At 40.4% G+C, this 13,518-nt stretch overlaps 1 protein-coding gene and 1 pseudogene across 1 annotated transcript in view; one reads left to right on the top strand and one right to left on the bottom strand.

The window, feature by feature from the left end:
• The window catches only part of mvb12bb (multivesicular body subunit 12Bb), a 51,743-nt gene extending 47,827 nt beyond the window's left edge, over nt 1-3,916 (bottom strand). The window contains exon 1 of the mRNA XM_088334970.1: nt 3,821-3,916. Within this exon, the coding sequence (XP_088191096.1) occupies nt 3,821-3,916 (96 nt within the window). The remainder of the gene's footprint in view (nt 1-3,820) is intronic.
• Nucleotides 3,917-12,597: 8,681 nt separating this feature from the next.
• On the top strand, nt 12,598-12,731 carry LOC148365034 (U2 spliceosomal RNA; annotated as a pseudogene).
• Nucleotides 12,732-13,518: the final 787 nt, after the last annotated feature.

Below are 13,518 nucleotides of genomic sequence, written 5' to 3'. Positions count from 1 at the left end.
GTTTGGAAAGTGACTTTATGTTAGTCACCATATTTTCGTTAGTATAGTATAAAATGGTAAAAGTAAAAATAAGCTTGTTTTAGATACAGTCGAGCCATCCAACCAAACCCCCAACAAAATGTACAAATCATATTCGAGCATGTCTCAGAAATGCACATACTTGCATACACAAAATAGGGAGCTTGACAGAGACTGCAATCATGATGACACAAGCCATAAGATGGTGTCAGCGAGTAAACAAGTTGATTATTCCAAACTAGAACTGTATTCAATGTCTTATGCACGTGTTGATTTATTTTCTTCTTCGTTGTAGTCACTTTGAACCTTGCTCTTGTGGTATTGAAACAAACTTTACATGCAAACTCTGGCCAACTTGTTGAACCGGCCTCATGTTAATTGGTCAATTTCCCTGCAATTTTTTTTTCTGCGACCATGGCAAAAATCATCTTTTATTATCAACAAATAAATGCAAAAACAATGTCTTTCTGCGGAATGACATTGCTCATGCTTCGCCCTTTACAAATGGTTTATTACCAGGTTTCGGGTTTATTCCTATCACTTATCACGTAAACAGATTCTGACCGAGAAAATAAAGGGTGACCTTATTCTGACTAGTCCCTGCATGTAAACATACTAAATGTTGTTGTTTATTCATCTGTAATGTTGACTAATTGGTCAAATGAACAAGAATGAGTTGTGATCTATGTGATATGATGGTTTTTTTTTAGGTTGAAAACTTATATACTATTAAAAAAATTGAACCAAGTGGTTATCAGCATGTTGGTAATGAACTTTAGATCTTGAGAAGAGATAAATAAGATATACTAATTACTAATAATATCTGGTGTGCAAATCTTTCTTATAAACTGTTTGGATTTTATACAGGCTACGCAAAAGCAATGGTACGCCTCTTGAAGTAAATGCAAATTATAGTAATGAGTTCATGAGAGTAACAAGTCAAACGCTTGCAAAATTCAAACAAACCCCTAGCCCCTTTACAGCCCTTGCACAGTCAAAGCAGACTTGAGTGCTTGCATGGTGTTTGATGTTGGGTGGCTGCTCGACTTGAGCAAAGCTCCAGCTCCCAGTGGAACCTTGTTTGATCTTGGCTTGTGCTCTCTTGTGTTGGAACGATCTGCTCAAGTTCACAGATGAGAACACACAGTCGAGCAAAGCTTTAGAGAGCAAAAGCGTTAATCAGTCCTTTGATTTTTAGCATAAAGAGTAAGCTAACAGTGGTAATCCCGTCGTGTTTTTAAAAGAAGCCTTGCGTGGAGGGCTAAACATGAATACAGTGTCATGAAATGTTCTTAGACTTTGATTGTGATGATTTGTATGCATTCTAAATAGCATATGCATCTAGAAAATATTTTATGACTATGGTTAACTCGGTTGCTGGACTAAAAAGAAAACCCTGAAATGGAAATAACTGAAAGACAATCAGACAATGGCAAAAAATAACAAGGACGTGACAAAATCCCTAAAGTAAACTTCACGTTTTTTCGCTGAGCGTATATTGCGTTCAAGTAGGCTCTGCTTCTAAGGCAATGTTTATCATCATTTATTGACCCAAGGCACCTTTTTTTCATTAAAAATCTCGGAGCACAGTGACCATCAAGAGTGTTTGTTTTTTCAAATGTATTTAAAGCTTAAAAAATTGTGTTCCCTAAAATAAAAGAATATTATTTTTCATATAATTTGGTGTCACATTGGCTCAAGAGGCAATACAAGTTATTAATTTTGGTTGATAATTTTGCAGTAATTTCAATTTAAGTATGTTTTAAAGTTTTTTCAAGTCTTACTATAATTCCCATCCTGTTTTTCTTAAAAAAAATATAAATACTACTTAAAGGGGCAAAACTTGTGTGCCAATGAAAAACAATTATTTATCTATATTATGACAATGTTTTATCCAAATAAAATAAGAAAAATATCGCAAAACTACATGAAACTTTATTTATTTTATTAACTTTATTTGATGTATTATTTTTTTGGTGCAATCTTAAACAATTTCAACAAATGAAAGAGGTAATTTAATACGTTTCCATGTACTACCTCATATGCAGATATTTAGTATATAGAAATAAATAACAAATAGAGATCTGCTGCTACCTACTGATATGGATAAACATTACATTTATTGGGTTGATCACTGGAGGACAGCAAATATACCTAACAATAGCGTGCTTTTTTAAAATGATACATTTGGGCAATTTCCTGCTGCACATTAGACAACTTATCAGAGCATACTAGTGTGACCTGGCACACTGGTTGGCAAAAGATGCAACTTCCGCCGAAGTCAATTGTATGAGGTTTGAAAGAGCCCAAACATTTCCTGGCGTCCATTTGGAGAACAGATGCAGATGAAGAAAAATACATTTATTACATAACTGCTGTTGTCAAATATGGATTCTATATTGGGTAAAAATAAAGGCAGCAAAACACTATGGCCTGAAATATCGAAACACAAATATTAATCATCCGTGTTATTTACCAGTGGATACTTAATTCCCTATTTTTTTTTGCATTCAGCATTGTAGGTTTGACGAAAATCACTTGGGTAGTGAATATTAGAGTTGAGGAGTAATAAAAGCAAGATATGTTTGGTGAATGAGCACATAATTCGATGGCCTTTTGTGCAACTGAACCGGCTTTAGACTTTCATATTATTCCAATGTAAAATAATAGATCGAATTATGTCTTAAAACAGCAAGCAAATAAACAAACCTAATTCTAATAAAAGTTTATGGGGTATGAACCAGGTTGTCCCAGGTATCACAACTCTTTCTATGAGAATGTACATTTATTATTTATCAATGGTGGCCACCTAGAGTTGAATAGAATAGAATAGAATAGAATAGAATAGAATAGAATAGAATAGAATAGAATAGAATAGAATAGAATAGAATAGAATTGTCTTCAATGTCATCGATATAAACGTTGTGAAACATTCCATCCATTATCTGCACCACTTATCCTCAGTTGGGTCGCAGGGGTGCTGGAGCCCATCCCTGCTATCTTCGGGCAGTGGGCAGGGGACACCCTGAAATTGGTTGCCAGCCAGTTGCAGGGCACTCAGAGACAGACAACTCACTTGCTCATTCACACCTAGGGACAATTTGGACCGGCCAATTAACATGACATGCATGTTTTTGGAATGTGGGAAGAAACCTGAATTCCCGGAGAAAACCCACGCAAGCACGTGCAGAACATGAAAACTCCACACAGGAGGTTCGAAATCATGACCTCAGAACTGTGCCGCACACACGCTGACCACTGCTCCGCCGTGCTGCCCGTTAAACATTGTATGTAACGAAATTAGACATGGCACTTCAGGATAAAATGCGCAATATAGACTTTGAAGAGAGGAATAAGACAAAATACTGTCAGGATAAATAGGTAAAAAACAAAACAAAACAAAACAACTTAGTGGTTAGAAAACTGTCTTAAGTTTAAAAATAATGCAATGCAAAGAATAGTGCATATAAATAAAAGTGCAATTTTAAAAAGTGCAATAACACAAAACAAAAAAGTAAACGCTAGCTTTAAAACATAGCATGTGGTGTTTGAAACAAGTGTTAGGAAAAAAAACTAGACTTTTAAAATAATTGTTAGGAACAAATGGAACTAAAATACTGTTCTGCATTTTCATGGCTCTAAATGTTTTTTTACTGTAAGACATTTGAGAAAATAGACATCATTTTAGGGGTTTAGGCGATGATTTACAAATAAATTACTGGAATGAGTTCATACCTTACATACTAGGTAAGCATCAATATTATTAAGAGCTGTAGCACTAAAAGTAGATACGAATACTTACAACACAATAGTCATTTGGAACCTTTTTGTATGAAGAAAGGACTCCGACAGCCGTGATAGGCTCAGTTGACATCAGTTTGCTCTCCTCAGACATCATATTAAAGTTCTGAAGAAAAAAATGGGGAAAATCACACTGTGCCATTGTTTAGCATGTGAAACATTTGGTCAACCATTACCATTTTGGTGCAAAAATAAAACCAAAAACATAAATCGACAGACAGTTGAAGGCATTACGCTGTGAATCATTAACTTTCATTATGCAGTGAATGGACAACTCTCATCCTGGCTGAATGGTCCAAACACTCAGTATTGACTTCTCAATAAGGCTTATTGGGATGTAAAAGAAAAATTGTCCTCTAAAAGAGAAACAAGTGACAACCTTGAACAAAAAAGCACTTGGAGACCCTCCCATCACTTCAACAAGTCACAAATTGGACAGCACAATCACATATTTTCAAGGAAATCCACATCAATTGCTATCTATCCCTGTCCAAGGGAATTTTGGCCTAATGGGTATGCAAGCCTTTTACAGGGTAAGTGGCTTTGCAAGGGTTTTGGATGCATCTTTATTCAATTAGCTTTAAAGCCTTGTTGTAAGAACTGACAAAGTTAGTGCATTCAATCTTGATGTTTACAGAATCCATGCCAATTACCGTGATCAAATTAAAATATTCACTCTAGAAACATCTGTCCCCTGACAAATGTTGGATTGCTGCCTTATTTAAATTAAACTGGATGGTGAATTGATTAATTGAAAGACGGATCTTTTTGTAACGAGAATTTCAGTCCCCGATTCAGTAACTTGACGTTGGAAGTCTCTCAGAACACAAAAATAATACAAAATAATACATTGAGATAAGCATTTTCAGTAAATTTATCTCCTCCATGGTCTAAAGCCAAAATGGAAATGGACATGGAGTGCCCGCTTTAAGTGTTTGGTTTCAAGCTCTGGCTGGGATGGGCTCCAGCACCCCCGCGACCCTACTGAGGATAAGCGGTGCGGATAATGGATGGATTTACCATTAACTGTAATCAATTCCCCTTTTTTCAGTGGTGTGCCGAACACTGACATTTGCATCTGGTCATTATGTTTGAATAAATAAATAAATAAATAAATAAATAAATAAATAAAAAGGGAAACCTTGAAAAATACAAGCTATACAATACAAGCTAGTTCACCTAATAACAACTTTGGATGAATTTGTCTTAAAAAAACACATGAGAGTTGTTGTTTTGTTTACCTTGCTGAAGTGTCTTCCACTAGTCTGCAGTGACTTCACGGACTTTGTGCCTCCACTACTCGAAAGTCAGAGGCTTTAAAGTATATCAAGAAATCATTAACTCATAATAGAGTGGTTTATAAATTTCTGTTTTACCCCGGAAGGGAAAGGAAGAAACAGAAATCTGGGACTAAAAATCATTTATTTCTGATTAAAATGCATATCTGAGCCTTTCTGAGCGAGACCAACCAATGCCAATAATTTCATAATTTGAATCGCAAAAGTTTAAGATTTCCTATGATATGTGGCATGGCCTTTACCAGTGACCTGTGACATCGTAAATATACATATTTGTTTATCGAAAATCTGGAACGTTAAGGGGTAAAGGCCCCGTCACACAGCCTTTTACGGGCGTATTGCGGCTGAATCACGGACAGAAATTTCTGCCCGTGAAGCAGACGCTGTTGGACGCTTTGAGATCGCGATACAGACGAGATACAGCCGTGCTTTACACGCGGTAAGAAATTCACACACTGTTGGCCGCGCGAAAAAGTTTTGCGCTGCTCAAAACTTTAGACCACGGGTAACCGCGGGCGGCACACGTGGTACACACGAGGTAAGGACGCGGTACGAACGTGCTAGGACGTGCTACGGCTGCGGCCAAGACGTGGTTACACGCGGGTAGGATGCAAAATTTTAGCGGGTTATCGCGGGTGGTGCACAGTCATAGCACGTTTGTTCTGCGCCTGTATCGCGGTGTTATCACGAGCATTAGCGTGTGTACCGCGTGTAAGCACGGTCAAACGCGATGCAGCCGCGGTTACCCGCGATAAGGACGCGGAACAGTCGCCGGCGTCTGTTTCGCGGGCATACGACGGGTAAACAGCGAGTTTAGCCAATTTTGCACATTTTCCACCGCGTCTGCTTCACGGGCAGAAATTTCTGGCCGTGATTCAGCTGCGATACGCCCGTGAAAGGCTGTGTGACCGGGCCTTTAGGTACCATGTATTATCAAAAGTCTGTGTACTGTCTTTTGTTGTAAATACCTCATTGTTCAATGTGAGCTCATACAGCTTATAGTCAGGTGCGGCTTGTGTATGTATGTTCCTTTAAAAATGTACTGCGCAGGGTTCATAACCAAGTGGGCTCTCAAGTCAGAATTTAACGGTATTGTTATTATTATTATTATTTATATGTTTATTTATTCATTTATTTATTTATTTTACACATTAACTTTCACTCTCACTCTCCTCCACCTCCTCCTCATAATACTGTTCACAGTTAATTCTTTATTCCACGTCAAGGTGTTGCCATGCTTCTAAAATAGATGTACTAATTTTGGACCACAAGTTGTGATTACGAAATGTCAGGAGTCGAGACACCCGGACAAAACCTGCTGAGGAAAGAAACACTTGCAGGAGGATGTGTCTCGTTATAAAAAAGGTGATGAAACAGTACCAACGAAAATAGTTGTGTTGCCAACAAGAAGACAGCGTCGGGTTTTTGTGAGAAGAACCTGTTGGCACATTTACAATACTGGATCACAATTGTAAAAGTGAGACATTTTTACAGTTATCCAAAGTCTTATGGAGTTAAATCTGTGCCAAAAGTTTTTTTTTTTTTTGTATTATATTTTTCTTCGTTTTTTTTAAGTTAAGTGGGGTTCTGACAATGGTGATATGATAAAAACTTTTACAACCTAGAAGCAAAACTTAACCTTGATTTTTTCAGATTGAGACACCCCTAACCACATATTTAGACTTTGTTTTCTATTTATTAGTATCATATACCTATTTTTTGATCATTTCAAATTAGGTGCGCCGTATAACCATTTTTGTAGTTTTATTTTTTAACTGATAAGCAACACTGGATTTACTGCGAGTGGGGAAAGAAGTAAGATTGTCATGATTGCCCATTGCCCTCACCTGTGCCCGCTCGTTTGGCGCCAGCTGCTGCTCGTTGCCTGATTGGTTCACCTTTTATTCAAATTCAACGCTTCTCATCACTTCTTATCAGTCCGTCGGTGAACCTCCGCACATGAAAAGCAGGCATTTTTTTGACTCTGGCCCCCGTCAGGCCCGTCCTTATCTGTATCCTGCTCGTCTGACCCTGGCTTCCAGATCGTCTTTGGCTCCCTGACTTTTTCCTTCCTTTGACTATGCTCCGATCATTCGCCTCGGCTACTCGCCCCGTGTTTGCCCACCGACTAAGCGCTGATCTCCCGTCCCGGCTACTCGACTCGTTCCCGCCTTCTGACCACGCTCAAATCCCGTGAGCTCCTCCTGCCCAGCGAACGCCAGATTGCTGGCGCTTTCTTTCCCATAACTGACTTCTCAGCTTCCGCAATAAAGTTTTTGGTGAAACGTTGCGCGTTTGGGTCTACCTGTTCTGACAGGAATGTTTTTGCTGTGTATTTTGTAAAATAAATTTATTTTTTATACACAACTTATCTTTGTTTTTATTCTACATAGTCTGTCTTGCTGTGAGTAAATAGGTGTTTGTGGTGTTTGTCAAGTTTACTATCGTTTAATAAGGGAAATTGCATGTGTTAATATAGGGACCAATTGTCTGAGGTTGACAGGTATTGTATTCACAGCAACATTTTCCAAATTTAAGATGTGTAAAGTTAGTTTTCCGTTTCAAGTTTTTCCGTTTCAACCTTTTCCCCCAAATTTGACTCTCTGCGTTGCTGGGCTTTCTACTTTGGCGAGGTTGTTGGGCCCTTGGTGTGTTGATTTATAAAGTGGTTTGGATTAGATTGATAGATTAGATGGATTAGATTGAATAGATGATTTAAATACATTAGATGGATTAGATAATCTGCAGGATCATCGAATGTGCAAAATAGATGTACCCGGGACCTGCTGACTCTGTCTCTGCAACCTAATGATTTAAAAAACGGTTATGGTTTCCTTTTCTGTGTGTTAGATAATCCGCAGGATCATCGAATGTGCAAAATAGATGTACCCGGGACCTGCTGACTCTGTCTCTGCAACCTAATGATTTAAAAAACGGTTATGGTTTCCTTTTCTGTGTGTAAAGGTCATGGGCTGTGTTTTGTAATTTGCTGACACTCGTCTCTGAACTGAAGATGGAGATTTCGGTGTTGCCACCTCCAGAGTACCAGTAATAATATCCTTATATCAACTGGGGAAATCTACTGCGCCCCCAGTGTCCCTGTCACCTGCGTGAACCCATTATGGACTGTGTAAAAATGTGCGGGGCTGATTTCAGCTCTGACCCTCAACATTAAGCGCGCTCCCCCCCCTTCGTTTCTGTCTGCGCATATACACCCCTGTGTCTCCTGAAAAGCTCATAATGGCATGTTTTAAGAAGCCTGATCTGAGAACCCCAAAAGGATAGAACCCAGCATGGCTTTATAACATCATGCTCTGATTAGAGGCTAGTTAAGGCTTGTTTTTAGACTATGCTGATAAATTTGCGGATTAAAAAAATCATACTTTTGCCTAGTGATTTAACTCCTGATTTTAGAGAAAATGTAGTTATTCTCTGGAAAATATCCATATGCTTTTGATCATGGAAGGAGGGTCAAATATTTTGAAATGAAATGAAATGATCTGCATTTATATAGCGCTTTTCAAGTCAAGACTTCCCAAAGCGCTTTACATTGTGCTTCACATTTCCCAATAGCGGCCGTGCAGCCATGTGAGGCGCTAACCTGCTTATTGGGGGTATTAGAGGTTCAGTGTCTTACCCAAGGACACTTCGACACGGAGGAGCCGGGATTCGAGCTGCGATCTCTTGATCAAGACGGGTGCTCTACCTCCTGAGCCACTGCCGCCCCATGTTGTTCTTAAATAGTTTAAAGCTAAATATCTTCTGGAGTAAGTATGTGTTAACAAAGCCCAACTAAGCTGAAAGAGCCCTTGCGCCTATCCGCTTCAGCATACTTTTAGAGGAGCTGTTGGGGGCGGAAAACATTTGATATAACGAATGAGGGCTTGGGAGTGATGTCATGCTTATCCCTGCAGGTTTTCTTTGTATTTATATTTGTCAGTGTAGCATGAAAATGATGAACCCGACCCGAATTTAAGGTCTCAAATGTAAATCATGAACTTGGGCTCGGGCTGGGGTAGGATTCTCCATTGCTGTTTTTTGTTGTTGTGGTTGTTGTTGTTGTTTTTTTATTAGTGACCTGCCGCCCGGCAATAAAAACCTCGTCTCCCAGAGTTTAATGTCCGTCATGTGATCAACTAGCTTGTCCTCCAAATCTCTGAAAATGTAGAGGCTGCTAAGCCTGGAGGTCGACAACGCAATGGGGGACCAACTCACCGGGCTGCTGTTGACACTGCCGGAAGATAATGCGCCATGATGCTCTCTAGAGCGGTGACGTGTACTGAGAGGAATGCATTTCGGTCCACAAATTTCCTGGAAGGTCTGAGGGTCCAAAAGATGCGTTGGTCCCCACTGCACAGGCTTTGGATTAGCATTTCCCGCCTTTACGCATCACAAGCATGGAATGTCTCAATGTCTTCAATAAAAGTTTCAGAAGATTCTCACATGCGGGGCCACGGATTGGCGGATCGCCAGCCAGGGTGAGGAAGTTCATGTTTTCTTTGGGATCCATCCCTCAAATCAAGTTAATTTGTCTGGCTCGGGCTGGGTCAGTTTTCAATATACTCGGGCTGAATTTGATTTTAGGCTGGAGTTTACTTTTAGGTAAAAGTAAAAAAGGGGTACCTCATTTAAAGTCTAAATGCCAACCTAAACCACAATGAAGATGAAGGAAAAAAATATATTCAAGCACGAATAAGAAATACAAGTACTTGTACGGACATCATGAATGAGTTGACTGAGACTGCAAGGATGACACAAGCCAGGAGATATCTGCAGAGAGTAACAAAGTTCCACTTTCCATACAACTCCTTCAACCCATTCGCTGTTACTCATGCCTAGAAACGTCTACGATATGTATTCCTCTGATATGGCCCCGATTGAGTTAATTAGAATGTATCATATTGAAAAAATACAATTGATTTTGACTATCACATTATTGCATCCACTTTACAAGCATAGATAAGCCTTTCTTAATCTTTAAGGGGTCCAGACACACTTTTTTCATCCCAAAAATCTCGAGGCACGTGGCCATCGATAATATTTAAAATCTATTATCACATACACTTCTAATCAGTGCTAACTTTGCAGTCGCTCAAAAAGTGACTGTAGCCTTCAACCAGGAGGAAATGTCATCAGGTGGTGTCTAACTGTCACTGGGCGTTTCGACCCTAAGCCAAAACGCCTTACAGTTGCCGGGCCGGCAGTGGTGGCCAGTCACTGCCCATCTTCTCCTAGTCCCCAGGTCAGCTCCTCTCTCCGACTCCAGAGCCAGTAAGAGGCTCTCTCCGCGGCTTCCGCCACCCTCCTATATGATACAAAAGTATCCTGATCATATTATTAAGCAGAAAAGGCCATTTGTTTTTCACCCATTTTGTCATTTTGAGTTAAATGAGAATAGCAGTGATTGACCAGTCACATCTCACCTGTTTCTGGGATTTGGTCATGAGGCCTTTACAATCTAAACCACAGTGGAAATTATTAAACTGTAATTGATTACTAATAATTTATAACGTTATGATCAACTCTAACCTTTTCATTTTTTTCTATAAAAGATATTTTTTAACTTAAAGGCCATTTTTCAAAAACAAAATGGCTCAAATATTATGAACATTTATAAGAACTTAAAGCCAATAAGGATTAGCATTTTTTTCTGTAAAATATTTGCATGATAAACCACATCTTTTCCTCCCACATTCTACCCACCGACACACCGACACGTACGTACTTCTCTCCGTCTGCTGGGGAGTCTGGACTGCTCTGACTGAATGCGCCTCACTGCCCTTGTGCAGTGGTGTGCCAGTTGTGCCTTCCCCCATTGCTGTGAATGCCACCATCTGGCGTGCCACGTGGACATCATAATCTCCCCTTAATTACATTAGCGGTGCAATCAGTTACTGCATTACAAGGCCGGGCAAAGAGCTTTTAAATCTTGGAGGAAATCATAAATAATTGCACTAACTACCCCGTGCCAGATGTGCGTGCCAACTTGACTTCCATAAGTTCACTACTAAACCTCAACAACGGTGCTTAAAATGGACAAAAACACACATTTTTTTTGCCCACGCTCAAGCTTTGCAATTGCTTGCATTTCCTTCCTCAGATATGTTCATGTTTTAGAGGCTATAGGGTCGCCAACTTGTTGCAGCAGCTTATTTGCTAGAGACTGATGAAATGCAAGAAACTCAGTATATGCACAACTGTAAATTATTTCTATCCGGTCCAAGTGAGATTTAGATCAATCAATCAATCAATCAATCAATCAATTTCAATCAATAACTAAAATATATGATAACAGCCTGGTTTTCCTAGAATGGGGATTACCTTCAGTGTGGTGCATTCACAAGGTTTCTCATATTTCTTAATGCTGGGGTTTTATAGTTTTTTTTTGCCCTCATTGAGTTTTGAGAGTGGGGGATGTTGCAAGAACCATAGCTGATGGCCTTTTTAGCCCTTTGAGACACTAATAAGTATGAACTGATTTGACTAAGGGGCCGGTCACACAGACTTTTGCGGCTGAATCACGGCCAGAAATTTCTGCCTTTGAGGCGGACGCTATTGGACGCATTGAGATCGCCATTCAGACGAGATACAGCAGTGCTTAACACGAGGTCGGAAATTCGCGCGCAGGTGGCAGCGCGAAACTGTTAGGCGCTGCTCAACTCTTCAGAGCGCGGGTACACTGCCTTTCACGAGCGTATTGAGGCTGATCCACGGCCAGAAATTTCTGGCCGTGAAGCAGATGCTGTTGGGCGCTGTTGGACGTTTTGAGACCGCCATATAGACGAGATAGAGCAGTGCTTTACTCGCGGTCGGAAATTTTCACGTGGTTGGCCGCGCTCAAAACTTTTGAGCTGCTCAAAAGTTTGAGCACGTGTTAAACCGCGTGCCGCACACGTGGTCAACACGAGGAAATGACGCGGAAATGACGCGGAACGACGTGCTCTGGCCGCGGCCAGGGCGTGCTTACACATGGGTAGGACGGGAAATTTCAGCGGGTAATTGTGGGTGGAGCATGGTAATAGCATGTTCTGCGCCTGTATCGCGGTGTTATTACGTGAAATTAGAGTGTTACGCGTGTGACAGTCAAACGCCTTTCTCCGCGTATAAACAGCGCGAATGCCGAGGGGGTCAAGGGGGTGAACATGGATCACCGTCAGCGTAGTTTCTCTTCATTTCGAATAAATCTTTCGGTGCATTCGCAATGGTCGTAGCAAGGCTTTAGTGCTAGGACTTTAGTTTGGCCTTAATGCAGACAAACATGGTGGCGACTGTGCATTTGCAATGATCGCAACAAGGCTTTAGGGCTAGGACCTTAGCTTAGCCTTTTGGCTGAGAGTAAGGGTCCCGGCTCCTAGGCTTTGTAGCATATAATGAACTGACCGATAACGGATAATGGATAATGAATAACGAAGATAGATCAATAACCCTTAAAACCCCCCCCTTCTGAAAAATATGATGACACCGCCGGCTGCTGGCAGGGCTAGCTTGGCCTTTTGGCCGTACCTCTTGCCATGATCTTTGATTTTTGCAATTAGGAGATGGAATAAGAGCTTGCTCTGTCCACTCCACGCATCGGCCCGGTATTGCAGTACCTCCGGGAACGGTGCATTCGCAATGATCGCAGCAAGGCTTTAGGGCTAGGACCTTAGCTTGGCCTTTTGGCTGAGAGTAAGTGTCCCGGCTCCTAGGCTTTGTAGCGTATTATGAACTGACCGATAACGGATAATGGATAATGAATTACGAAGATAGAACAATAACCCTTAAAAACCCCTTTTGGCTGAGAGTAAGAATCCCGGCTCCTAAGCTTTGCAGCGTATTATGAACTGATCGATAATGGATAATGAATAAAGAAGATAAACCAATAACCCCTAAACACAACCCCCCCCCCCCCCCCCTGTCAGCATAGTGACCTCGTCTTAACCCATTTTTATTTCCTGAAATTTATTTTCTAGATAATAAAATAAAAATGATGCCATAGCTTGAAATCTTGATTTTCACGGGACTGTGTCTTGTGCGGTTATAATTTCTACAGCCCGGTGCCGAGATTTGCATTCCCTCGCTACTTCAACCACTTTTACCTCGTTTTATCTTACTTTTAGGGAATGTAATGGCGAATATATAACCAAAACCACTTCGTCTTGCATTTGTTGGAAATGTAATATAACTTAAACCATTCCGTCTTTGTTTTTGTTGTGAACGTAATCGATCGGTAAATCCTCCCCCCCTCGCGTGAACGCGCATTCTGCTGCGCTTCCAACGAAAGCGATCGTATTCTATATAAAACGCTTATTAAAACTATATAGCGAGCTAATTATAACAATTAGGAGATCCTAGTCTATATAACGCGTTTATTTAAACAATAAAGTGCGATCGTATTCTACAAAATGTGTTTGTTAACGTG

Source organism: Urocampus carinirostris, chromosome 5 (genome assembly GCF_059441175.1).
Source record: "Urocampus carinirostris isolate Australia breed hairy pipefish chromosome 5, RoL_Ucar_1.0, whole genome shotgun sequence".
In the NCBI taxonomy this organism is placed as follows: Eukaryota; Metazoa; Chordata; class Actinopteri; order Syngnathiformes; family Syngnathidae; genus Urocampus; species Urocampus carinirostris.
Note: the sequence above shows the minus strand (reverse complement) of the source record. Positions and strands in the feature narration are given on the sequence as shown.